Genomic DNA, 26,916 nt, shown 5'->3' on the forward strand with positions numbered 1-26,916 from the left:
AGGGGAATCCTCAGACGTTCTCCCTTTCTCTCTCCAGAAAAAGTCATGGAGAGATTCCAGTTACACCTTTGTGCCTTTGTGCCTTCTCTTGAGGCCTGGGAGCAGCACAACAGCGTCTGTTACTACCTCCTGAAGGATGAGAGGACCTGGGAGCAGGCTCAGCATCGATGCTTCGAGCTCGGGGCCTCCCTGGCCGTGCTCAGTGACGAGGAGATGGTGAGTGAGCGGCTCTGGGGGGTGTGGGTGGCAGAGGGGAGGCTGGGGGGGGTTTCTGGCCCGGGGCAGCTCTCACTGCCCGCTCCTCTCTCCCTCCCAGGACCACATCTTCCACCTCAATGGCAACCTGGATTACTGGCTCGGGCTGCGGAGACGGGGCGAGCGGCTGCAGTGGGTGGACGGCAGCAGCTACAACTCCTCATGAGTCCCAGGGGGGGCAGGGGATGGGGGGGATGAGGCTGCTGGGACTGTCCCTCCTGGGCAGTGCTTGTCTCCTCATGTGCTGGGGGGAATGGGCAGAGACGACCTGTCCTGTTAACAGCCCTGCCCTGTAACAGCGCTGTCTCTGCTCCTCATTGCAGGCTGGAGGTCCTGGGCAATTCAGAGTGTGTGTACCTGGTGGACCATAAACTCAGGAGTGAGGACTGTTCAAAGCAGCTGCCGTATCTCTGCAGCAAACCCCAACCCCCAACCTCACCTGTAATGGAAGTGAGGGAGAAAGGACCTTCTCTATCCTGAAGACTCACAACTTTCCTTCTTCCACTAGCCCAGGGATGTCCTCCTGCAGGTGAACATTTGCTTTGTGACACATCTCAGCACAACCTCAGGAACCTCGGTGCCTTTTGTCATTGTCACCTCAGTAGCTGGTCTCAAGGAGGTGAACCTGCAGGGACATGATGTGGAAGTGGGCATGTGCCTCTGTGGACTATGGGTTTCTTTCTCCAGAAGTTTTCCTAATTTTCTATGACTATATGTTTACACCTTAACGATGCAGATGTATAACACTACGTGTGCATATGAAGTATTTATCTGCTGCTCAACACTACATGAATCTGTGAATGTGAATGTACAATGTCCTGATTGTGGCCTCAGCAGAGTTACTGTATCAGTGCTGCTGCTGTGCTTCTCTCTTCTTCTCCTTTTTTACCCATTTGTATTAAAGTTTTTAGGACCCCACTGCTGTCCCTCGTGTCCTGGTCGGTGCGGGAGCTGCGGGGGCCGCTCGCCCCGTGCGGGGCGGGGAAAGGCCCGAGGGAACGCCCGAGGGTGCCGAGGTGGCTGAAGGAGCCCTGAGGGAGCCAAGATGGCGGAACAGCCCTCACAGAGTCCCCCTCACAGAACTGCCCTCACAGAACCGCCCTCACAGAACTGCCCTCACAGTCGCCCTCACAGAACTGCCCTCACAGAGTCCCCCTCACAGAACTGCCCTCACAGAACTGCCCTCACAGAACTGCCCTCACAGAACTGCCCTCACAGTCGCCCTCACAGAGTCCCCCTCACAGAACTGCCCTCACAGAATCGCCCTCACAGTCCCCCTCACAGAACTGCCCTCACAGTCGCCCTCACAGAACCACCAGTTTCACCTGGCGGTGGAACCCATTGAGGACGGGGCTAAATGGCTCTTTGACCCGTCACTCTTGGCTCCCGTGGGGTGGGTTTAGAGTGAAGACACCGAAGGGAGGGGCGTTGGAATATGTGTGTTTATTTTGGGAGAGTTTGGTTGCAAAGGAAAGCAGGGATGGAGCCGCTTGGCTTATTGTTATCTACAGTAATGTAAAAGCATAAAAATAACACTTAAGTGTCAGGACTGAGATTATATGACCCTGGGAGAAACTTAAGGGGAACTTGCAAGATAAATGCAGACGTGGTGATAAATCCGCATGTGTGTGAAATTGCTTGGGAGTATTTTTCTCCTGGGTAGAGAATGCCTAGCTAAAAAGTAGATATAGAGAAAAGCTACTGACTGGAATTTACTGCTGATGTAACGGGGTGGATAAACCATGAAAGAACTGTAATAAATGATTTTGTTATACCACACGGTCCATTGCCGGAGTGTGTCAGGTGGAGGCATCATCCAGCTTCCCAACATCTCCTGCCGTGGGCGGGGAGAGCTGGAAAGGGGCTTTTTGGCAAACCCACTTGTGGTCACTGGCACAGACATCAACATCCAAGCTCTTGCCTTTCAGGGTCCCACACCCTTCATCCACCTCCGGCAGGTCCCCAAACCTGCACGACAAAGGGTTTATTGCCCCATAACCAACCCCAACGTGCCCTGTGACCCCAATGTGCCCCAGGACCCCAACTCTTGGTCTGCAGAGTGTTGTCAGAGGAATAAGAGACCCTTGCATGGACCCCAGTGATGTGTGGATGTGGATCGAGGTCTCAAATGAATCAAAGCTGCTTTTTTACCCCCCCAGACCTTGGACACTCACCTGTGGGGGTCGTAGGGGGTGTCGTCCACCCACGTCCACTCCTTCTGCTGTGACCTCAACCCAACCCACACCGACCACGGGCGCCTGCCTGTGACACTCTCGACGTTCTCCTGGGACGTGGAAGGGACCAGTTGTTCCAAAAAAATCTCTCCATGGGGAGTTCTGTGGGGTGCAAAGCCACAGAACAAACCTGACCCCCCAAATCCGTGGGACACAAGCGGCCCGTTCTCTGAACCCCAAACCCTCCTGCTTCTGGGAGCCTTTTGCTCCCCTGCCCCCCTAAAAACCCAGGACTTCAGGGTCCTTTCTGAGCCTTTTCCTCCCTGTTTACCATTTCTGTCTCGTTCTTGAGCACCACCAGCTCAGAGCCCTGATCTTTGCAGCTTTTCCTGCCCCGAGTCCAGTTCCCCGAATCCTTGGAGAGCCAGTAGCATCTCTCCCCACGGAGCTGCCAGTCCTGGGGGCACAACTTGCAGCCAGCAGGGGCTGGAGAGGAGGAAAGGCCATGAATGAGACCCCCCAAAGGTGGGCAAGGTCTTCCCCGACCCCTCAAATAAAAGGCACCAAACCCTCGAGTCATTTCCCAGCGTTGTGGTTTTTCTGCTCTGCCACCATGGAGGAGGAGGAGGAGGAACAGGAGGAGGATGAGAGAAAGAGGAGGGGGAGGAATGGGAGGAACAAGATTCAGTTGGGTGACCATGAGGGCACAGTGGGTGGTTGGGGTGCAGGAAGGGTGGTGAGAAACATCCCCCCTTGGGCTGAACGTGCTCCTCTGGGGAGGTGGGACCGCCAAAAATCCCATGGAAAAGGGAATTATTCCTTAAAAATGCTCCCTTTTGCCAAAGAACCCTCAGTGCAGGGTCTCCTTGCAGGAGGAGCCCCCCAAGGTGCCACCTGAGCCTCTCCCAGCAGAGCCAGGTGGGAAGGGGGCTCACCTGGGGGGCTCTGCCCCTGGGGCTGGCAGAAGTACCCGCACCAGGGATGGGAAGATGCATCGCTCCGTCTGGTTCCTGGCCTGGATCTCAACTCTGGTGTCACTTTCAGGACCTGGAAAGCCCTGAAAAACTGGGAGCAAAGTGAGAAGCTGAAGCCAAACCACAAACCCCACAGAGACAGGTTGGGTTTTGCCCTGCAGTTAATGAAATAGGCCCGAAGCCCACGGGTCTGGTCTTGCCCTCCTCCCTCGTTCGTGGGGATGATCCAGGTGTGCCCAGAGGGGGTTTTGCTCTTGGCTCTTGTGTCTGCACCAACCCTCCAGGGCCTGAACCGCTGCAACAAATCCAGATTTCCGCTACCAGGCATCTTGCCAGGGTGTGAGATGGAGATAAGAGCTGATTACTCACCACTCACATTTCGGAGCACCACCAGATCCAGCAGGACGAGGTGCCCCAGCGCCCCGGCACAGGAGGACTCTGTGCCACCACGGGCATGGGGCAGGAGCTGGAAGAGGCCACATTTAAGCTCAAAAATTGTAAAAGAACATGAAGAAGATTGGAGGTTTAGAGGAAAAACAAAACCAAACTCCTGTGCTGAGCTGTGAGTTCGAGCAGAAGTTTCTGGTTGCTTTGCTTCCTCCAAAGCCATAAATTCCCCCTGACAGGGCTTGAGCCAGGGCAGCACCCCCGGGGGACTGGGGGGCTCAGGGGGTGCAGCAGCCTCAGGAGCAGCCTCGAGGACCCAGGGACAGAGGGCAGGACCTGGGAACTCCCAAACGGGCTCAGTTTCCAGCTGGGAGTTGGTGGCTGTGGGTCCCTCCAGTCCTCGACTCCTCCGGGGTCTGGACGGGGCTCGGCCCCTTCCCTGCCCTCCCAGGGGTGGTCGCTCCCCTGGGGCTTCCTGGGGTCCCCTTTTGGCCACCAAGTGAAGGGTCTGGGAAACAAAACTGTTCCAGTTCCGGAGATTTTCCAGCCTCTCCTGTCCCTGTCCCACTCCAGACAAGCCCAGATCCCATTTCAAAGGCCACCCCATGAGCTTGGAAACCTGAACATGGGGATGGAGAAGCGAAGGGACCCCAAAGGTAACAGACCCAAAACTCTTCCCAGGGCCTGAAATAAGCCTTTTTTCCCCCAAAATACACTCACCAGGACATTTCTCAGCCGGGGAAGGCCCATTCTCAGGATTTCTTAGATCGGCATGACCCATTTCCCCAGCCATGGTGGCTCTGGAGGTCGTTGGCGTGTCCCGAGAGCGACACCAGCCTCGGACACCTTCTCACCTCGTGACCAACGCGCGTCCGGTCCCAGGAAATGGCACCAACTGGGCCTTTTATGTTTCTTTGGGGTTTTTTTTAAACATATCTCTGTATTCTGCAGCCTCCCCTGTGCCTGGGGAAAGGGTTTAGGGTGTCCCCAGCCAGAAGGAGGAGGAGGGGGGGGCTCACCTGGAGGTGCAGGAACATGCGCAGGGTTGGGCTGAATGGGGGGAAAATTATTAAATTAATCAAATTAATTTATTAAATTAACTCAAAAAGCCTCTGATTGAGGTTTTTAGGGGGTGAGGCTGAAATGTTAGGGTTAGGGTACAACTGTGGACTGTTAGAGAAGCAGGATGAGTTCTGGGATGGTTCTAGAAGGAGAAAGAAACCCAGAGCCCCCAGTTCAGGCAGCCACACAGCAGCTTCCACATCATGTCCCCTCCCTGCAGGCTCATCCCCTTCAGACCAGGCACTGAGGTGACCCTGAGGGGTTGCACTGAGGTATCCGTGGCACCAAACTCTGAGGTGATGCAGATAAACAACTGCAAGGCCGGTGGAGAGCTGAGGTGTGCTGGGAGAAGATGCAAAGCTGTTGAGTCTTCAGGATGGAGAAGGTCCCCTTCCCACCGTTTATTCCAGGTGATCCTGGGGTCTGTTGCAGAGGTAAGGCCGCTGAGCTGAGCAGAGCCCGCTCCTGAAGCGCCGGTGGCCCAGGTACACACACTCTGAGTCACCGAGGACGGGGACTCTGCAAGGAGGAGCAGAGAGAGCGCTGGCACCACAGGGGGGGACAGTCTGTGCCCCCCTGTCCCCCCATCCCCCCGGGACTCACAAGGAGTTGTAGCTGCTGCCGTCCACCCACTGAAACCTCTCGCCCCGTCTCCGCAGCCCGAGCCAGTAATCCAGGTTGCCATTGAGGCGGAAGAGGAAGCCCTGGGAGGGAGAGAGGAGTGGGTAGTGAGAGCTGGCCCAGGCCAGGAACCCCCCTCAGCCTCCCCTCTGCCACCCACAGCCCCCAGAGCCCCTCACTCACCATCTCCTTGTCGCTGAGCACGGCCAGGGAGGCCCCGAGCTCAGAGCACCGATCCCGAGCCTGCTCTCAGGTCCCCTCATCCCTCGAGAGGTAGTAACAGACGCTGTTGTACCCGACCCAGGCCTCGGGACAAGCCAGAAACTCTGGAGCCCCGGGTGTGACTGGAATCTCTCTAAGTCTTTCTGAAGAAGGAAAGGGAGAACGTCTGAGGATTCCCCTCCACAGGGAGCAGGGAGCCCAGCCCTGTGCCCAGAGCTGCCTCTGTGCTGAGGTAGCTGCTCCTTCCTCACCTGCCAGCACAGCCACAGCCATCACCAAAGCCAGAATCAGGAGCACAGACAGCACCAGGAGCACAGTCAGCCCTCGGCGGGATCTGAACCAATTGCCTGGAGGAGGAAAGAGCCACTGGCCGTGAGGACGGGGCTTTGCTGAGCAGGCCCAGCCCTCACATCCCCCCAGCCAACACCAGAGCAGCCAGAAGTGTCGGCACCAGCCACTGACGGGGCCGAGAGGCCTCTTCCATGCACCTGGAGCAGCCTCACACTTGCCAGCCCTGCCCTCGTGGGGTGACACTGTCCCCTCCCTATAGGACACTGGTGGCCCTGCACTCACCCAGATGTTTTCTGAGGGTCTTCCTTGTTTCTGATCCATCCTGGTGACTCAGGGACTCCTCTGTATTCTCACCATTCCAGTTGTGTTCACCCTCCATATCTTGAATCACTGCAAACTTAGAAGAGGCACCTTCTTGAAGGGGACAAGCCGCGTCTTGAACCTGAGGCATCACTAGGGGTGAAATAAAAACCCTCTTTGAGTGCAGATTTAACAGGAGCACTGTGTCAGACTGTAGAGAATACATAGAGAACAGTCCAGAGAGGGGGATTGTGCCCAGCGGCTCCTGCCCACAGCAGTTTGGAGCCCAGGGACACTGAGCGCTGAGGAATGAGTCACTGCTTGCAAAATGTCCCAGGGAGCAGCAGGAAAAGCAGCACCTCGATCTTCTCCAGGCTGGCTGCAGGATCGCATCTGTCATTCAATCCAAGAATGGTTTGGGACGGGAGGGACCTTCAAGCCCATGCCATCCCCCCGCTGCCCCGGACACCTCGCAGCAGCTCCGGTGGCTCCAAGCCCGGTCCCACCTGGCCGGGAACACTCCCGGGGACGGGGCAGCCAACTCTGTCCGACCGGGAGGAACCGGGACGATCCCCGACGGGGGCGCACGGTTGGGTACAGAGACAGCCCCGCCGGCCCGGTCGGTGGCTGCCCCCGGTCCCCCCTCCCCGACCGCGCGGCCGATGCGGTGCGATGAGCGATCGCGCTGCGCAGGGCCGGCGCTGAGACCCGCTGAGAGCCACCGGGGGCCACCGCTCCAAACTCTTCACCTCCAGCGCCCGCACCGCCAGCACCCCCCGGCCCAGGGTAAGGCGAACCCGCCAGACCCCCCTTTTCGCCCCCTCCTGCTCCCCGAGCCCCCGCAGCACCGAGCGGATCCCACCTGCGCCTGGACCGCCCGCGCCCCTCGCCCGGCTCCGCCCCTTGTCACCAACGCCGCCGGCTGCCTCCGCCGGTGGGTCGCTCCACAGAGGGAACACGGGAGGGGCGGGGGGACGAGGAGGAACACGGGGACACGGCGCTGACCCAGGGATGCGGCGCGATGATCGGGCTGCGATCGGGCTGCGCGGGCCGCGCGGGCTGCGCGGGGCCGGCGCTGAGACCCGGTGAGAGCCACCGGGGGCCACCGATCGAAACACTTCACCCCCAGCGCCCGCCAGAGCCCCCTCCCCAGAACCGCCGACACTCTCCACTCAGGACAAGGCGAACCCTCCAGACCCCCCTTTTCGCCCCCTCCCGCTCCCGGAGCCCCGGCAGCACCGAGCGGATCCCACTTGCCCCTGGACCGCACCTCGTGGCGGGAGAGGGCTGTCCCGCCCTCCACCGGGGCGGGCGGCCAGAGCCCGGCTCCCAGAACACACTCTCCACCCAGGGCAAGGCGAACCCTTCAGACCCCCCTTTTCGCCCCCTCCCGCTGCCCGAGCCCCGGCAGCACCGAGCGCATCCCACCTGCGCCTGGACCGCCGAAGACGGCCGGCTTCGTCCCAGCACTGGCTCCGCCCCTCCGCCGGCTCCGCCCCTCCGCCGCTGCCGCCGCCGGCCGGCTCCAGAGGGGACACGGGAGGGGCGGGGGGACGAGGAGGAACGCGGGGACACGGGGGTGACCCGGGGATGCAGCGCGATGAGCGATCGGGCTGCGCGGGGCCGGCGCTGAGACCCGGTGAGAGCCACCGGGGGCCACCGCTCCAAACACTTCACCCCCAGAGCCCGCCAGAGCCTCCTCCCCAGCACCGCCGGCACTCCCCTTTTTCGCCCCCTCCCGCTCCCCGAGCCCCGGCAGCACCGAGCGCATCCCACCTGCGCCTGGACCACACGCGCTCTCCTCCCTTCTCCCTTCTCTTTCTCCTTCTCCCTTCTCCCTTCTCTTTCTCCTTCTCTTTCTCCTCCTTCTTCTCCGCCGCCGCTTCCCCGCGTTTGGGTACCTGCCGTTCAGTGCTGGCGGGCGGGTGTAACAGGAGGCGTTCCCCGGACGGCCCCATCACACCGAGGGGGCGGTGGCGGCTGCGGCACCGGGCGAGAGGAGAGGAGGGACTTCGGACCACACAGAGCTTTTTGCCAGTCCAATTTGGGGGAGGCGGAGGGGGCTCGGCGGGCTGGGGGGTCCCCGGACTGGCAGGAGGGCGGGTGGGACAGTCCTGCTCAGAGGGTCGTGGGTGAGCGAATCTCCCCGGGAATATCCCTGCGACTGTGTGTAGGTGGCTCAGGAAAAGTAGGGAGTGAAAGGCTTGCCCTAATCATTTTAGTGGGGCAGAAGCTTGTGTGCCCTTATGAGGTTGTGAGCTGTGCTGGTGGAGATACGTGCCCTTCCTAATAACCCCCAGTGCCTCCCAGTATCCCCCAGATCCTCCCAGCGTGCCCTAGTGCCCTCCAAGTGCCCACCAATACTCCCTAGTGCCTCCCAGCCCAGATCCAGTGTTCCCCAGTGCCCACCAGTCTTTTCCCAGTCCCCCCCTGTGCCCTCCAATGCTCCCTGATGCTCCCCAGTGCCTCCCAGTACCTGCTGGGGGGCAAGGGAGGGAAATGAGGTCCCCCGGGATGTGTTTTCCCTGGGATGGAACACGGGAAGGGAAGGGGCTGTCGGTGCTGACCAGGACATGAGGGACAGCAGTGGGGTCGTACAAACTTTAATACAAATGAGTAAAAAAGGAGAAGAAGAGAGAAGCACAGCAGCAGCACTGATACAGTAACTCTGCTGAGGCCACAATCAGGACATCCCAGGTTCACATTCATTGATTCAAGTAGCGTTCAGCAATGGAAAAATACTTCACACGAGCACATTCAGGCACTCGTGCTTGAATACAGTGCATGTAGTGTAAACTGTTAGAGTATAAATATAAAGTAAATATAAATAGAGAATGAGGAAGACTTGTGGAGAAAGAAACCCCTAGTCCACGAAGGCACACGTCCACTTCCACATCATGTCCCTGCAGGTTCACCTCCTTGAGACCAGCTACTGAGGTGACAATGACAAAAGGCACCGAGGTTCCTGAGGTTGTGCTGAGATGTGTCACAAAGCAAATGTTCATCTGTGGAAGGACATCCCTGTGCTAGTGGAAGAAGGAAAGCTGTGAGTCTTCAGGATGGAGAAGGTCCTTTCTCCCTCACTTCTATGACAGGTGAGGTTGGGGTTTGCTGCAGAGATACGCCCGCTCTGTTGAACAGTCCTCACTCCTGAGTTTATGGTCCGCCAGGTACACACACTCTGAATTGCCCAGGACCTCCAGCCTGCAATGAGGAGCAGAGACAGCGCTGTTACAGGGCAGGGCTGTTAACAGGACAGGTCGTCTCTGCCCATTCCCCCCAGCAGATGAGGAGACAAGCGCTGCCCAGGAGGGACAGTCCCAGCAGCCTCGTCCCCCCCATCCCCTGCCCGTCCCCCCGGGACTCACGAGGAGTTGTAGCTGCTGCTGTCCACCCACTGAAACCTCTCGCCCCATCTCCGCAGCCCGAGCCAGTAATCCAGGTTGCCTGTGAGGCGGAAGACGTGGTCCGGGGAGGGAGAGAGGAGGTGGTCCTGTGAGGGAGAGAGGAGCGGGCAGTGAGAGCTGCCCCGGGCCAGGAACCCCCCTCAGCCTCCCCTCTGCCACCCAAACACCTCCCAGAGCCCCTCACTCACCATTTCCTTGTCACTGAGCACGGCCAGGGAGGCCCCGAGCTTGGAGCATCGATTCTGAGCCTGCTCCCAGGTCCTCCAATCCCTCAAGAGGTAGTAACAGACGCTGTTGTGCTGCTCCCAGGCCTCAGGACAAGCCACACGCTGTGAAAACTTAAGTGCAACTGGAGAGACAAAGGGAGACAAAGAATCTGAGGATTCCCCTCCACACAGAGCATGGACCCCAGCCCTGTGCAGAGGGGTTGGGTGAGGCAGCTGCTCCTCCCTTACCTGCCAGCACAATCACAGCCACCACTAAAACCAGGATCACACACAGGAGCACAGTCAGCCCTCGGCAGGATCTGAACCAATTGCCTAGAGCTGGAAAGAGACAGTGGCTGTGAGGATGGAGCTGTCCTGAGCAGGCCCAGCCCTCACATCCCCCCAGCCAACACCAGAGCAGCCAGAAGTGTTGTCACCAGCCACTGATGGGGTGAGAGGCCTCTTCCAGACCCCTGGAGCAGCCTCACACTTGCCAGCCCCGTCCTCTGTTGGCAACACTGTCCCCTCCCTACAGGCCACAGGTGGCCCTGCACTCACCCTGACATTTCCCAAGGATCGTTTTTTGTATATTCCTTTTTTCTGTTCCATCCCGGAGACTCAGGGACTCCTCTGCATTCTCACCATTCCAGTTAGAAGAGGCACCTTCCTGACCGGGACAAGCCCCATCTTGAACCTGAGGCATTGCTAGGGGAGAAAAAAACCTCTTTGAGTGCAGATTTAACACCACTACAGATGTTTGCCTGGTGTTCCTGCGACCAGGAACCTGCGACTCCTGGTGCTGGGAGCGGGTGAGGGTCAGAGTGTCGTCCACGTGCCCCTCCTGGTGCAGGATGGCCTGGGGGGGAGACGGGGGGGGTTAGAGGGGGGACCTCAAATCCTCAGGGACCCCCCAGGCTCCCCCAGATACACACAGACCCACAGGGACCTCCCCAGACTCATAGTGACCCCCCAGAGCCCCCTGCCCCTCCTGGTGCAGGATGGCCGGGGGGGGGGGCATGGAGGGGTCAGAGGGACCCCCGGGGACCCCTCCGAATCCACAGAGACCCACAGGGACACTCCCAGACCCACAGGGACCCCCCAAGGTAAATAGGGACCCCCCAGAGGCCCCCACAGTCCATGTGCCCCTCCTAGTGCAGGATGGCCTGGAGGGGGCACAGCAGGGGGTCAGAGGGGCTCCCCACATCCTCAGGATAATGGGTGGGTCCGTTGGTGTGAGGTCAAGGCAGAGCTCCTGGAGAAGCTCTTCCCACACTCCCCACACTTGCAGGGTCTCTCTCCGGTGTGGATGTGCCGGTGCTTGACAAGACTGGAGCTCTGCTTGAAGCCCTTCCCGCAGTCGGTGCCTCTCCCCTGTGTGTGTCTGCTCATGCCTGAGGACATCTGAGCTGGTCTGAAACCTCTCCCCACATTCCAAGCACTTGTAGGGCCGTTCCCCACTGCGGATGTGCCGGTGTTGGATCAGGGTGGAGCTGTCACTGAAGCTCTTCCCACACTCCCCACACGGGTAGGGCCGTTCCCCAGAGCATTGTGTCAGACTGTAGAGAATAGGTAGAGAACAGTCCAGAGAGGGACTGTGCCCAGCGGCTCCTGCCTGGACTAATGAGTCACTGCTTGTAAACTGTGCCGGGGACCGGAAAGAAAAGCAGCAGCGCGGTGGCTCCAGCCCCGGGATGGCAGGATCGCATCTGTCATTCAGTCCAAGAATGGCTTGGGATAGGAGGGACCTTCAAGCCCATCCCATCCCCCCGCTGCCCCGGACACCTCGCAGCAGCTCCGGTGGCTCCAAGCCCGGTCCCACCTGGCCGGGAACACTCCCGGGGACGGGGCAGCCAGCTCTGTCCGACCGGGAGGAACCGGGACGATCCCCGACGGGGGCGCACGGTTGGGTACAGAGACAGCCCCGCCGGCCCGGTCGGTGGTTCCCCCCGCTCCCCCCTTCCGACCCCGCGGCCGATGCGGCGCGATGAGCGATCGGGCTGCGCGGGGCCGGCGTTGAGACCCGCTGAGAGCCACCGGGGGCCACCGCTCCAAACTCTTCACCCTCAGTGCTCGCCAGAGCCCGCCAGAGCCCCCTCCCCAGCACCACCAGCACTCCCCGCCCAGGGCAAGGCGAACCCGCCGGACCCCCCTTTTCACCCCCTCCCGCTCCCCGAGCCCCGGTAGCACCGAGCGGTTCCCACCTGCGCCTGGACAACACGCGCTCTCCTCCTTCTTCTCCTCCTCTTTCTCCTTTTCCTTCTTCTCCGCCGCCGATTCCCCGCGTTCGCACACCTGCGTTTCGGTGCCGGGGCATTTCAGGCACACGGGGGCGGGTGCAACATGACGCGCTGACCAGCTCCGGCCAATGAGAGGAGCGTAGGAAGAAAGCCCAGGGCGCTCCGATCGCCGGGCAGCCGGGCGCGGTTCATTCTCGTTCTCGCCCGGGGCGCTCTGATCGCTGTGCAGGCGAGCACGGCAATGTTCGTCGTTCTCCTTCTCTCCCGGCGTGGCACGATCGCTGTGCAGGCGAGCACGGCAATGTTCGTCGTTCTCCTTCTCGCCCGGCGCGGCACGATCGCTGTGCAGCCCAGCAGGGCGCTGTTCGTCGTTCTCCTTCTCTCCCGGCGCAGCACGATCGCTGTGCAGCCCAGCAGGGCGCTGTTCGTCGTTCTCCTTCTCTCCCGGCGCGGCGCGATCGCTGTGCAGCCCAGCAGGGCGCTGTTCGTTCTCGTTCTCGCCTGGCGCTGTTCGTCATTCTCCTTCTCTCCCAGCGCAGTCAGATCGCCGTCCAGCAACTGCATCCTGCAGTCCTCTGAGGAACTTTTCTCCTTCAAGAAGAACACGGGCTGGTTTGACGAAAACAATTAAGAGATCCAGGAATTGTTGAGGGAGAGCTGCCCACCGAGCACACCTCGCTCAGCCTTCTTGTCATGTAAGAAAAGCCGCCTTTCGTCTCGCACGCAGCAAGCTCCAACAGCAACTCCGTGACATCCAGAACAAGTGGTGGATCAGTCTAGCAGGAAAAATTCAATTATGCGCAGATACGGGTGATCACAGAGGATTCTATGAGGCCCTGAAAACAGCATATGGACCTACACACCAGGTGCCCCTCTACTCGGTGAGAGCCACCGGGGGCCGCCGGTCCAAACACTTCACCCTCGGTGCTCGCCAGAGCCCGCTCCCAGCACCGCCGACACACGCGACACCGAGGTCCACAGGGTCAAGGCAGAGGCGAGATTGTCCCGGGGGCGGGGACGAGGCAGAGGAGAGATTGTCGCCGAGGAGGGCAGGGACGAGGCAGAGGACTCGAAAATGTTGCCGAGGAGGGCGGGGACGAGACAGAGGAGAGACTCTCGCTGAGGAGGCAGTGACGAGGCAGAGGACGCGAAAATGTTGCCGAGGAAGGCAGGGACGAGGAAGAGGCGAGATTGTCGCTGAGGAGGGCAGGGACGAGGCAAACGCGAAAATGTTGCCGAGGAGGGCGGGGACAAGGCAGACCAGAAAACGTCGAGGAAGGTAGGGACGAGGCAGAGGAGAGATTGTCGCTGTGATATATAAATAATTGTGATTCGTGGAACAAATGGGTGATTACATCAAAATAAAACAAACGGATTGTAAAACTTAATTACACCCCCATAAAGAAATAAAACAGACCCTCACAAGGTCAAGAGGCCTAAAACCTCCTTACTATCCTAAGGATAAAATATAGTAGAACTTTAAATCTTTAGGCGCCTGTTCGTCCAAGAATGCATGAATTATGACTGGTTGTAGAGATAACCCTTTTAGCTTTAGCTGTAAGAAAACCCATATATTAAATACTTAGCAAAAACCTGTAGAATGTATATATATATGATATAATTAATATGCATGAAGTAGCTAAGATAAATACTAAATGTACCCTGTAGTAGGGGTGTGCAGATTTGGGAAACTGGTCTCATTTCTGTCACCCAGCCGGCTGCTTGCTTTTACCATATAATAAACTATTATTCGAAACTTATAGAAACTCGAGACTTTGTTTATCACAATTGGTGACTTTCCCGACGTGATGTTCTCCGATCCCTGCTGGGTTAATTAGTACTCGAAACAGGGGGGCCCCCGCTGAATTCGGCGGCCTATTTCGGGTCTAATTTTCCACAGGACTGGAGTAACACGTTCTATGGTTATATGGTAAAAGCAAGGATTGCTCCCGGATTGCTGCAGCAAAAAGGGCCCATAATTCTCGTGCACGAAGACCCAGGGAAGAACAAGGGACTGTGAGTATTCCTTGGTTGGGCCGGTAAGAGGTCGGGGTGGATGAGTGGGTGAGACGCAGCTTTGCTGCCAAGGGACTGCGGCAGCCCCTTGAACTGCGCTTCTGTCCCCGTGCGAACGAACAGCCAGTGACCGGGCGAAGCGAGAGAACTGCTGATTGCACCTCTGGGGGCGGTGGAAAGTCTTAAGGAGAGACCTTTGTGTCAGTGGGGAGAGTTTAGAAGGGATCCCAGAGAGTCGGTGGAGAGATTCTAGAAGGGACCTCGGAAAAGTATGGGGCAAGGATTCAGTAAGAAAGGCAGCCCCAAGAGAAAAGGGAGCAAGCAGGCATTGCCCAAGCAGGCATTGCCCAAGCAGGCGTTGCTGGATATTACCCCTACCAGTCCTCTGGGGGTAATGATATCAAATTGGGAAGATATTGAGAATATTAGTAAGTTAACCCAAGAAAGACCAATAGAAAAGAGATCAAAAGAAGTGAAATGGGAACTACTAGGTAACTTACCTCTCCCCTATAACCCTTCTTATTGTTTACAAACTCCCTCGGTTGTAGTTCCCACAGCCCCAAGAAATACTCCCCCTCCCTCTCCACAACTCCCCTCAGCTGTAAACCTCACAGCCCTGTTAAATCAAGGGTATGGAAGTCCCAAAAGAACTAAAGCCCAAAGAAAAAAACAGACAGCCCTAAGAAACGTCAGAACCTTTTTAGTAGATCAGGAAAGCTCTGGTGAAGAAGACAAAAGTTTAAAAACAACAAAAGAAGTAGGGAAACTGATGGAAGACCTCTTGGGAGTAGCTGAACAATTAAACAAATTCTTAGGACTCGATTGGGAATGTAACTCAGCCCTGACTGAGTACTGTACTCCCTTGCCCCAAAGAACCAGAAAGGCTGTTCCCCATGAGAAAAATGTCAAAAAGGCATTTAAAGATCAGCAAGAAAAAAATAAAACCCCTATTACCTGGTTAGAAAGACTAAAGAAAAATTTACAGCAATATTTAGGCATTAGTCCTGATACACCAGCTGGCCTAATATTGTTGAAAGTCCACTTTATAAATTATGCCTGGAGTGATATTAAAAGAGAACTAAAGGAATTAGATGGATGGGAGAAAGGGGAGCTCAAAGACTTACTGAGAGAAGCCCAAAAAGTATATATAAGCAGACCCCAACAAATTGTTTCAAGAGTCCAGGCAGTAAAATGTTTTTATTGTAAAAGAAAAGGTCATCTAAAAAGAAATTGTCTGAAAAGACAGAGGGACTTGAAACTATTTGAATAAAATAAATGAGATTAAAAGTGTCAAGAGCTCTATTTTGCAAGAATAACACACTGTAACCAGCTCTTGACAAAACTGAATTGAAACCTCAAGGTGAAAAATATAAATTTATAGTAAAGACTGAATCTAATCGAAAAGATATAACCAAAGTTCCCCAAAATTATAAAGCCAGTAAAACTACAATCAAAGTGATTAAAACAAAGAAGAAAAAAAAAAAATTCACAATACCTCTCAAAAAAAAAACAAGTTTAAATTTAGCAGTTTATTTCAAATACTGGAAGTCTTTATAAAAAGTTCATTTCAGCAGACAGACCTGGTAACCAAGCAAAGACACCAAAACTCAGACTGGAGGTGGTATGGATGAAAAAGATTTTTGTGCGAAAATGAACAAATACCAATCTCCAAAAAGTGATGCATATACAGAATTGAAGTGCAATTTTGAATAATACTGTCAGAACACTAGATAATACCATGACTATTATATTCGTCTTTTGTTATCTTCTGATTTGTAAATATTCTGTCCTGGCAGTTTAACAACCTTTTATACTTCCTGATTACTACAGCTATCCTGGGGAAAGGGAGCAGGGAGAGAATTTATTAACTCCTTTGTACCCGGGGGTGGGGGAAAGGGGGGGCTAGACCGAATCCTGAAGGGCTGTGCTGAATCCTAAAAGGCTGTAAATAGCCCCAAGATCCCCAATACAAAAAGGCTAAAAGAACAAAAATCAGGAAGCATAATTCTAATCAATACAAGAGCTGTATTTTAAGTATTAATCAAACTTTAGTACCCACTGCTGTAAGTTTTGTATTGATAAGGGGAGCCATGGGTCAAACAGAAAAAGCTCATTTCTTGAAACCTTTAAAATACAAATTAGGAAAGTAATTTGAAATCCACAGATTCTTATACATGCCAAACTCGCCAGTTTGTTTACTGGGAAGAGACTTACTAGAGCCATTGAGAGCTGAAATTAAATTTGAACAGAACAAAATAAAATTCAAAGTAAAAAGGAGCAATTGATTGAGATTTTAAATCTTGCCCTAATAGAGACTCAAAGTTCAAGCAGCATACATGAAGTAGTAACGGATCAAAGTATGAGCTTCGAAAACTTCAAGAAGAGTAAAAATAACATTGTCAATTGAAGTAAAAGTTAAATTAGGGGCACAGCCAATAAAGATTAAACAATATCCCCTAAAATAGAGAATCAGGAAAGGATTCAACACAATATAGAAAAGTTTATTAAACATGAGTTATTAAAAAATATATAAATCAAAATATAATATTCCCATCTTACCAGTAAAGGAACCTCATGGGAAGTATAAAATAGTGCAAGATCTTAGAGCAATAAATGAGATGGCTGGGGGCTTGCACCTCATAGTGACAGATCCATGTACACGGCTGACTAAATTGACACCAGAGCTAAAATAGTTTACTGTCCTGAATCTAAAGGAGGCTTTCTTCTGCCTGGCCTGGAGCCCTGAAAAGTTAATCACTGTTCGCTTTTGAATGAGAAAATCCTTGCAGGACAAAGAAAATCCAAAATAATATGTACTGAATGAACTGTTCACATGCTAAACTTTCTCAGATTGGTTGAGTACTAAGAGCTGTGCAACAAGTCTCCTACCTCAATTGCAAGGTCGCTGCAGGACAACGAACCGTAAAAACAGCAAAGAAAGAAGCTGTCTGCCGGACTCCTTGGCCACCAGAGAAGGAAGAGCTCCAAACATTGCTCCGAGGGACCCAATAATGTCGTTTGTAGATCTACAGCTATGGACTTCTGGTGGAGCCCCTGTGTGAGCTCATAAAGGTGAGTCCAACACACCCACTTGGAGTAAAGAAACTGACAAAGCTTTTCATAAGCTAAAACAAAACTGATGAGGGCCCCAGGCCTTGATTTAAATCATTGGCTTTCACCTCAGCGCTTTCTGAAGTACCAAGCCACACTGATTGACCAAAATAATCAATCCAGCTTTTTCTTCAAGAAGCCACCAAAAATACAGTTGCACGTGACTGCTTAGAGACAATAAGAGCAACGTACTCAAGCCGACCAGACTTGAAAGAAGAACCCCTGAAAGATGCTAAAGACTTCTGGTTCACAGAAAAATTTCGTCTACAAAAGAGGACGTAAAGTTAGATATGCAATAGCCACGATAAATGAAGTAATAAAGGCAAGAGCCCTCCTTGTCAATACCTTAACTCGGAAAATAACCAGATTATAACACTTCAGTTGCCAGAAAAGTTACTATTATGTATCGAAAGGCTTACCAAAAAGGGTGTTACTGGCCTTGAAAGAAGAAATGCCATGAATGATCGGAAGTAAAAAGGGCAGTAAAAGCAGAAGAAAGCAAAATCCAGTATTTGATCCCTGACAGTAAAATTCAAATTCAGTAGTCAAAGACAGAGCCTAGATACTCTAAAGAAGACTGAAAGTTAATCCAGAATTTAAGAGGAAAAATAGAAGAAAAACAAATGGGTCAAGACACCACAGGGTAAGTTAGTAATATCCTCTTCTATTTCATGAACACTTAACAGAACGTAAGAGAACACATTAGGAGCAGAAGCTCTATACAGATATCTAAGCCAAAATATAGTAACATGAAATCTCTATACCATTGTGAGACAGGAGACGCATAACAAATTCAACTAAGACAAATAGAAAAAATAATTATCCAAGACAGAAATGGCAAATCGATTTTTAGAACTACCCAGAAAAAGGAGGGTATAGATATTTACTTGTTCTCACTGACACTTTTTCAGGTTGACCTGAGGCGTATCCTTGTCAAACTAATGTAGCCAGAAACATGATAAAAGTACTATTAAAAATTATATTGTACATTTATAAAAACAACTTAGAAATGTTAAAGAGCTAATCCTCGAAACAAGCTTATAACCTCGAGAGGCCAATTCATAATGTTGTACCTAGAGATTATATATGTAAGATCTTTTACAGGTGAATCCCTGGAGCCACAGTGAAAAATCTATATCAAGTGATGCTAATTACACGAACTGCAATCAAAATTAAAAAAGCAACTTCCTTAAATACATTACACCAAAGTCAAGAAAACGCCAAGATCTGCGTAGACAACATCACCAACAGAAAATTTAAAATAAAATTAAGACATAAACCGACAAATGGAAACTTAAAGACATTTTTTGAACTTTTGACTCTATTACTGTATACAATAAATAAGACAAAATATACAAAGTTAATGTTATAAAATCAAAAAGTCACGAATCAATAAGTTAATAATAAAAAAGGGGAGGGAATTGTGATATATAAATAATTGTGATTCGTGGAACAAATGGGTGATTACATCAAAATAAAACAAACGGATTGTAAAACTTAATTACACCCCCATAAAGAAATAAAACAGACCCTCACAAGGTCAAGAGGCCTAAAACCTCCTTACTATCCTAAGGATAAAATATAGTAGAACTTTAAATCTTTAGGCGCCTGTTCGTCCAAGAATGCATGAATTATGACTGGTTGTAGAGATAACCCTTTTAGCTTTAGCTGTAAGAAAACCCATATATTAAATACTTAGCAAAAACCTGTAGAATGTATATGTATATGATATAATTAATATGCATGAAGTAGCTAAGATAAATACTAAATGTACCCTGTAGTAGGGGTGTGCAGATTTGGGAAACTGGTCTCATTTCTGTCACCCAGCCGGCTGCTTGCTTTTACCATATAATAAACTATTATTCGAAACTTATAGAAACTCGAGACTTTGTTTATCACAGTCGCTGAGGAGGCAGTGACGAGGCAGAGGACGCGAAAATGTTGCCGAGGAAGGCGGGGACGAGGCAGAGGAGAGATTGTCCCGGGGGCGGGGACGAGGCAGAGGAGAGACTGTCGCTGAGGAGGGCAGGGTCAAGGCAGACGTGAAAATGTTGCCGAGGAGGGCAGGGACGAAGCAGAGGCGAGATTGTCGCCGAGGAACGCAGGAATACGTGGAGACCCCAGGAACATGGGGGGACACGGGGGGGGACGCAGAAGACGCGGGGGGACACGGAGGAACACCGGGACACGGGGGTGACCCAGGGGGACACGGGACGGGGCGGTTACGGGACGGCACATCCTCCGCGGAGGAGGCCGGGTCTGAGGAGTACACGAGGGCTCCCCGGCCAGTTGCAGCCCTAAAAAACCAGGACTTTGCTGTCCGCCTTGGCGGTGCGCACGGGGGATAAAGGATCCTCTGCCCCCACCCCACCCCGTGCCCCCAGCAGTGGCTCTGCCCCCCCCTCGTACGGGGCTGTGTTTGGGGTTTCGATGCCCTTTGGGACTTGGATGTACCCCCGTAACAGCCCCGTCCCGTGTTCCTCTGGGTCCCCCCGTGTCCCTGTATTCCTCTGTATCCCCCCTCCTCTCCTGTGTTCCTCCGTGTCCCCCCTCCTCTCCTGTGTTCCTCCGTGTCCCCCCTCCTCTCCCGTGTCTCCCCGTGGCCCCCTCGCCCCCTCCCGTGTCCCCCCTGTGTTCCCCCGTATTCCGTGTCCCCTCGTGTCTCCCCGTGACCCCCCGCGTCTCCCGTGTCCACCCGTGTCCCTGGGTCCCCCCCCTTGCCCCCCGACCTCTCCCGTGTCCCCCCCTCATCCCCACGGGGAGTTTCCCATCAGGCCCCTGCGGGACTACGTGCGGGACCTCCCAGCGTTCCCCGCGCCCTCCCCGCGCGCAGTGGGCGGGGCCTCCGCCCACTTGGCGCGGTCCCTCAGCGGTGTGACGGGGGGGGGGCACGTCCGGCGGCTCTTAAAGGGGGCACGTCCCGGGGTGGGGCCCCCTCGGCGCGGGATGGAGCGCGGAGCGGCGGAGGAGGTTCAGGGGGACGGGGAGGGGGCGGCGGGGGCGGCAGGAGCGGGACAGAGCCCCCAAAATCCGGCTCTTCCCCTCCCGCCCGCCGCCGTTCTGCCGCCACTTCCCCCCCCCACACTTTAAGGTCCGGCGGCGGGAACGGGAGGGGGGGGGAGGGGCCCGGGGGAAACGGTGGGGGCGGGGCTTGTGGGGGCGGGGCTTGTGGGGGCGGGGCTTGAGCCGACGCAGGCGGGTCCAAGAGGGAGGTGGCATCGGGGGTCCGAGGGGCGGGGTCAAAGCGAGGGGGCGGGGCCTGGGGCGGGGATTGAGGGGGTTCCCCCCCTCAGCTCCCCCCTTCCTTGTGACCCCTCTGATCCTTCCCCGTGTCCCTGTGGCCCCACCTGAAGCCCCCCAGACCCACCCCCCCCGGAGCCAGAACACCCCAAATTCCTCACCTGACCCCCCCTACCCTCCCCATGGTGCCAGGACACCCCAAATTCCTCACCTGAACTCCCCCATCCAGTGCCGGACCACCCCGATGTCCCCCCACTGACCCCCACTGTGTCCCCCCCAGCCCCTCCTTGCACGCCCAGCCCACCCCTCTGACCCTCCCCTGTCCCCCCAGCCCCTCCCCTTGTCCCCATGGACATTCCAAATTCTCCCACCTCACCCCCCCCAGCCCCTCCCCGCGCCCCCAGCCCACCCCCCTGACCCTCTCCTGTCCCCCCAGCCCTTCCCTGTGCCCCCAGCCCACCTCCTGACCCTCCCCTTGTCCCCCCAGCCCCTGCCCGTGTCCCCGGCGCGGGGGGGTCGCCCCCGAGCCCCCGAGGTTGTCCGGCGGCAGCGGCGGCGGGAGTTGGACGAGCGGCGGAGCCGCTGCCGGATCCGCATCGGGGGGCACCTGGAGCGCTGGTGCCGCCTCAAGGAGCAGCTCGGCTTCGCCCTGCACTCCCAGCTCACCCAGTTCCTGCTCGACAGGTCGCTGGGGGGGTCCTCTGAGCCCCCCAAAACCTCCCCTCCCCACCCTAGGTTGGGGTCGGGTCGGCTCTGCCCCTGCTGACCCCATCCTGTCCCTGCAGGTACAGCAACCCCGGTGGCACCCGGAGCTCAGGTGGGTGCCTCCCCCTCCCCAAATTGGGATGTTGCCCACCCGGGGTGGGTGCCTCCCCCTCCCCAAAATCGGGGTGCTGCCCACCCATTTGGATGTCAGTGCAGAGAGAGGCTTCTTGGCCCTCCCAGGTTGAGTCTCCCCCCCCCTCCCAAAACCCACCATTTTGGAACCATTTCTTCAAGGATTTCCGTGTTTTCCCTGTTTAACCCCCCCAAAACACCATTTAGGAGCCCTTTCCTCAAAGATTTCCATATTTTGCTATTTAACTCCCCCCAAACCCCCTTTTGGAACCATTTCCTCAAGGATTTCCACGTTTCCCCCAAACCCCTATTTTGGAACCATTTCCTCAAGGATTTCCACGTTTTCCCTGTTTAAACCCCACCCCCTCCCCATTTCGAAACCATTTCCTCAAAGATTTCCGTATTTCCCCCATTCGCGCCCCCCCAAACCCCCCTCTCTGACCCATTTCCTCAAGGATTTTCCCTATTTCTGGTGTCTCCCAGGGGATCCAGGGGAGCCTGGCCATCTCCACCCAGCCTCCCTGCAGCGCCTGGTGTTCCTGTCCCACGGGCACGGGCAGGAGTGTGGCTTCGTGCCCGATGTGCGGCCGCCGGCGCCGGGCAGTGCCGACCCCCTGGTCTGGGAGTGCGTGGCCGGGCACTGCTTCTCCTGGGGGGACCCCGGGGTCCTGGGACACCCCCAGGAGCACCCCCGGAGCTGGAAGACCCCTTGGATAAGGAGGAGGAGGAAGAGGAAGAAGGAGTGGCCAGGGCAGGAGGGTGGCATGGCAGGGCTGGGGGAACAGGTGAGTCCCCCCCCGCCCGGGGTCACCTCTGTGCCCTCAGCACCCCCTGGGTCCCCACCATCACCCACCAGCACCCCCAACCCCATCCCGCTCTGGGGGCTCGTCCCACTGGGATCAGGGGTTGGAACAACCCCGGGGCCCTTCCCCGCCCTCCATCCTCACCCTTCTCCTCCTCTTCCTCTCATGGCCCCCCCATCACCCCCCTGTCCCCTTCCACCCCCCCATCACCCTCCTGTCCCCTTCCAGCCCCTCCCTCACCCTCCTCTCCCCTTCCAATCCCTTCCTGTCCCCCCCATCACCTTCCTGTCCCCTTCCAACCCCCTCCTGTCCCCTTCCACTCCCCCCCACCCTCCTGTCTCCCCCATCACCTTCCTGTCCCCTTCCAGCCCCCTCCTGTCCCCTTGCAGCCCCCCCATCACCCTCCTGTCCCCCCCATCACCCTCCTGTCCCCCCCTATCACCCCCCTGTCCCCTTGCAGCCCCCCAGGTGCCCCCAGAGCCGTCCCCCCATGGCAGGGAGGTGAGTGGTGACCCCCCCAAATTGTCCCCTTTGGCCCCTTTGTCCCCCTCCCAGACTGATCCCCCCCCATGTCCATGTCCTACAGCTCCAGCCCCGAGAAGGAGCCTGGGAATGAGCCCCGGGAGCAGGAGGAGCAGGAGCAGGAGAAGGACCAGAAGGAGGAGGAGGAGGAGGAGGAAGATGACCTGGCCTACAGTGGTGACCTGAGGGACCAGAGCTACCACCCGGGCCTGGGCAGGTGAGGTCCCAGTACAGACCAGTGAGGCACTGGGAGCTCTCAGGCTCTTCCTCCTCTGTATCCCAGTACAGACCAGTGAGGCACTGGGAGCCTCTTGGGCTCCTCTTCTTGCCCATCCCATCTAACCCATGTCTAACCATGTCCAACCCACGTCCAACCCACGTCCAACCCACGTCCAACCCACGTCCAACCCATGTCCAACCCATGTCTAACCATGTCCAACTGGGTCCAACCATGTCCAGCCATGTCCAACCCATGTCCAACCATGTCCAACTGGGTCCAACCCATGTCCAACCCATGTCCAACCCATGTCCAACCCATGTCCAACCATGTCCAACCCACATCCAACCCATGTCCAACCCATGTTCAACCCATGTCTTTCCATGTCCTTCCACATCCTTCCATGTCCAGCCCAAGTCCTTCTACGCCCAAACCACATCCAGCCCATTCCCCCCCAGACTCCCCCAACATCCCAGCCCCCCCCAGCCCCCTCACCCACCCCATTTATTCCCCAAACCCCCTCACCCACCCCATTTATCCCCTGTTTTGGGGTCACAGGGGGAACATTTTGAGGTCACGGGGGGAGCATTTTGGGGTCACAGGGGGGAGCGTTTTGGGGTCACAAGGGGAGCATTTTGGGGTCACAGGGGGAGGGTTTTGGGGTCACAGAGGGAACATTTTTGGGTCACCAAGGGGAGCGCTTTGGGGTCACAGGGGGAGCATTTTGGGGTCACAGGGGAGTATTTTGGGGTCACCAGAGGGAGCGTTTTGGGGTCACAGAGGGAGCATTTTGGGGTCATGGGGGAAGCATTTTGGGGTCACAGGGGGGAGTGTTTTGGGGTCACAGGGGGGAGTGTTTTGGGGTCACAAGGAGAGCATTTTGGGGTCACAGGGGGAGTGTTTTGGGGTCACAGGGGGAGCATTTTTAGGTCATTGGGGGAGCGTTTTGGGGGTCACTGGGGGGAGCGTTTTCGGGTCAGGGGGGAGCATTTTGGGGTCAGGGGGGAGCATTTTGGGGTCACAGGAGGAGCATTTTTGTGGTCACGGCGGAGTGTTTTGGGGTCACAGGGGAGCGTTTTGGGGTCAGGGGGGAACATTTTGGGGTCACAGAGGGAGCATTTTGTGGTCACGGGGGGGAGTATTTTTGGGGTGGTCTGGGGGGGTTTCTGTCTCTGTCTCCATGCTGAGGGACCCGCTGGGACTACCCAAATGTGGGCAGGTGTTGAGGGCAGGGCATGAGCCTTGTGTCCCCAAGGGGGGGTGCCCCCCTCCCCATGACCCCACTGGCCACCACAGGGCAGATCCGTGTTCCTGGGCCTGGTTTGGGTGTCCAGCACCCAAATTTGGAGGGTTTTTGGCTCCCTGACCTTGCTGGGGGGGGGGATCCCCAACCCCTGTGACCTTCGTGGGGAGCCAGGAGGGGCCGAGGGGGGTGAGGGATGGGGACAAAGACACCCCCAGCTCCAAATCCATGGATCCCAGCTCAGAATTCCCTGGTTTTGGGGCTAAATGACCCCAAATCCCTCCCTGGGGGCGGTCTCTGCTAGTCTAGGATCTTCATCCTGGGATTGCATCCAAAGCTTGGGAATGGATTTTTTTAGGAGCAAATAAAGGATTTATTCCCCCTTTTTCGACTCCTGAGCCGTGTGTTTGTTCCAGCGCTTCCTGCTCCCAAGGGATGGGGGAAAAATGGGAGGGGAAAAAGAGAGAACTGATGGATTTAAAGTGGGATTTCCTTGGGAATTTCCTGGTTGGGACAATGAGGGGACAAGGAGGGGACTCATGCAGGTTTTTCCCGTTGCAGCTGCCGGAGGAGGACGCAGGGGAAGGACGAGGAGGAGGCTCAGATCGGCCCCAAAAGGATCAGGTACCCAAAAAAAGGGGATGGGAAGGGGCTGGAGGAGCTCCCGGGGCTCTTCCCAACCCGTGGGGAGGATGAGGAGCAGCTCCAGGGAAGGTTTTAGGGGGGGAAAAAGAGGAAGCAGCTCCAAGGGGAGAAGGAAAAGAGGGAAAAGGGGTGAGGAAGGTGGAGGAGGGAGCCAGGGGGCGTCCCAAAGGTTTTCCAGCCCTGCCCTGGGAAGGGTTTTCCTGGTTTTTGGTTTTTCCAGGAAGGCGGCGAAGCGTGAGATCCTCCTCTGTGACTTCGAGGGCTGCGGGAAAATCTTCTCCAAGCGCCAATACCTGAACGTGAGACCCTCAAACCTGCCTGAAACCCACCCAAAACCACCCAAATTCCACCCAAAACTACCAAAAATCAGCCAAAGCCCGCCCCAAACCCACCCAAACCCCACCCAAAACCACTCAAAACCTGCCCCCTGGGGCCGGGATTTGAGATCTGAGGAGGGTTTTTCCTGATCCTGCAGCACCACCAGAAGTACCAGCACGTGCACCAGAAAACCTTCACCTGCCCCGAGCCCTCCTGTGGCAAATCCTTCAACTTCAAGAAGCACCTCAAGGAGCACCAGAAGCTGCACAGTGGTGAGGGGGACATTCCAGAGGGATCCCAAGGCATTCCAGAGGGATCCCAGCTCCTTCCAGGGGGATCTGATCCCGGTGCCTTTTCACCCCCAGACCAGCGGGATTTCATCTGCGAGTTCTGTGCCCGCTCCTTCCGCACCAGCAGCAACCTCCTCATCCACCGGCGCATCCACACCGGGGAGAAGCCCCTCCAGTGAGTCCCAGTCCCATCCCTGCCCTTCCCAGTGAGTCATTCCCACCATCCCAGTAAGTCCCAGTCCCATCCCACCATCCCAGTAAGTCCCAGTCCTTGCTGCTCCCTGTGTTTCCTGAGCCCTATCCCTCTCTATCCCTGTTTCCTGAGCCCCCCCGGTTTCCTGAGCCCCCCCCATTTCCTGAGCCCCATCCTTGTCTAATCCTATTTCCTGAGGCCACCGAGCTCACGCCCCTCAGCCAATCCCAGCGCGTCTCTCTGATGACGCTCCAGTTGCCAGGCAGACCCAAAGCAGATTTCCCTCACCACGACTCAGCCTCCCAGTCCCGAGCGCTTCCTTCCCAGTCCAGACTAGTCATTCCCAGTCCCTCTCACTTAACTCTTAGTCCCTCTCATTCCACTCTCAGACCCTCTCGATCCATTTCCAGTCGTTCTCACTTCACTCCCACATCTCTCAAATCTCTCCCCAGTGCCCCCCCCCAGCCCATCCCCTTCTACACCAGTCTATTCCCAGTCCCTCCCACTGCCATCCCAGTCCCTCCCAGTGCCATCCCAATCCCTACCAACGTCTTCTAAGCTCTCTGCCCTCCCTCCCAGTGCCCCCCAGCTCAGCCCAGTGTCTACCCCGTCCCTGCCAGTGCCCCCCAGCATGTCCATCTCGCTGGTGCTGTCGAGCTCCCAGCCCGGCCCCGGCCGCCTGCTCTGCTCCATGATGGATTTCTACCCTGCACCGGTGCAGGTGAGGTGGTTCCAGGATGGGCAGGAGGTGCCAGAGCACGTGGTGGCCACCGATGTGGTCCCCAACGGGGACTGGAGCTGCCAGGTGCTGGTGATGCTGGAAATCCCCCCCCGGCGCGGGGTCACCTACAGCTGCCAGGTGGAGCACGTCAGCCTGGAGCACCCCCTCAGCCGGCACTGGGGTACGGCCCGGCCCCCCCAGCACCGGGGGGGCGACTGGGGGTGACTGGGAGGGAGTTTGGTGGGTGCTGGGGGTGATGGGAGGGGGGTGGGAGGGTCCTAAAGGGTCTGGGATGGGCTGGATGGGATCCCTGCAGGGGCTGGGAAGGGCCTGGTAGGAGGTTTGAGGGACCCCCGGGTGGACTGGGGGAGAGCGGGCCGGGCTCTGTGGTGTGCTGGGGGGTGCGTGGGAGGAGGTTTTGGGGGTGCTGACCCCCCGGCTCCCCCCAGAGATGCCACCGGACACCGTCCGCAGCAAGATCCTGGTGGGGGTCGGGGGCTTCGTCTTGGGCTTGGTCTTCCTGGCACTGGGGCTCGGCTTCTACCTGCGGGAGAAGGTAAAGGGGGGTCCTCAGATGGGTGTCGTGTCCCCCCCCTTGCTCTCCCACAGCCTCTCTGCCCCCCC

General features: G+C 56.3%; 3 protein-coding genes across 3 annotated transcripts; 1 reads left to right on the forward strand and 2 right to left on the reverse strand.

Annotated features, from left to right (window-relative positions):
• Positions 1 to 1,146: 1,146 nt before the first annotated feature.
• On the reverse strand, positions 1,147 to 4,768 carry LOC135404454 (killer cell lectin-like receptor subfamily B member 1F). Its single transcript, XM_064639206.1, is given in 8 exon segments — positions 1,147 to 2,223; positions 2,430 to 2,539; positions 2,761 to 2,915; positions 3,365 to 3,398; positions 3,400 to 3,494; positions 3,773 to 3,831; positions 3,833 to 3,869; positions 4,511 to 4,768. Coding segments are annotated over 8 exon segments (732 nt in total). The 5' UTR covers positions 4,584 to 4,768; the 3' UTR covers positions 1,147 to 2,054.
• An 88-nt stretch (positions 4,769 to 4,856) lies between these two features.
• On the reverse strand, positions 4,857 to 12,499 carry LOC135404467 (C-type lectin domain family 2 member E-like). Its single transcript, XM_064639242.1, has 6 exons — positions 12,101 to 12,499; positions 10,458 to 10,604; positions 10,149 to 10,238; positions 9,882 to 10,042; positions 9,655 to 9,779; positions 4,857 to 5,371 (listed from the first exon to the last, which is right to left on the reverse strand). The coding sequence occupies exons 2-6, from the start codon at positions 10,600 to 10,602 to the stop codon at positions 5,254 to 5,256; spliced, it is 639 nt and encodes a 212-aa protein (XP_064495312.1). The 5' UTR covers positions 10,603 to 10,604; positions 12,101 to 12,499; the 3' UTR covers positions 4,857 to 5,253.
• Positions 12,500 to 20,107: 7,608 nt separating this feature from the next.
• On the forward strand, positions 20,108 to 25,694 carry LOC135404813 (zinc finger protein 692-like). The gene is made up of 10 exons (XM_064639542.1): positions 20,108 to 20,233; positions 20,991 to 21,187; positions 21,289 to 21,320; positions 21,824 to 22,125; positions 22,604 to 22,644; positions 22,730 to 22,878; positions 24,647 to 24,749; positions 24,991 to 25,069; positions 25,246 to 25,360; positions 25,454 to 25,694. The coding sequence occupies exons 1-10, from the start codon at positions 20,210 to 20,212 to the stop codon at positions 25,555 to 25,557; spliced, it is 1,146 nt and encodes a 381-aa protein (XP_064495612.1). The 5' UTR covers positions 20,108 to 20,209; the 3' UTR covers positions 25,558 to 25,694.
• The last annotated feature ends 1,222 nt before the right edge of the window (positions 25,695 to 26,916 follow it).

The sequence above is a fragment of the Pseudopipra pipra genome, chromosome W (assembly GCF_036250125.1).
Source record: "Pseudopipra pipra isolate bDixPip1 chromosome W, bDixPip1.hap1, whole genome shotgun sequence".
Lineage (NCBI taxonomy): Eukaryota > Metazoa > Chordata > Aves > Passeriformes > Pipridae > Pseudopipra > Pseudopipra pipra.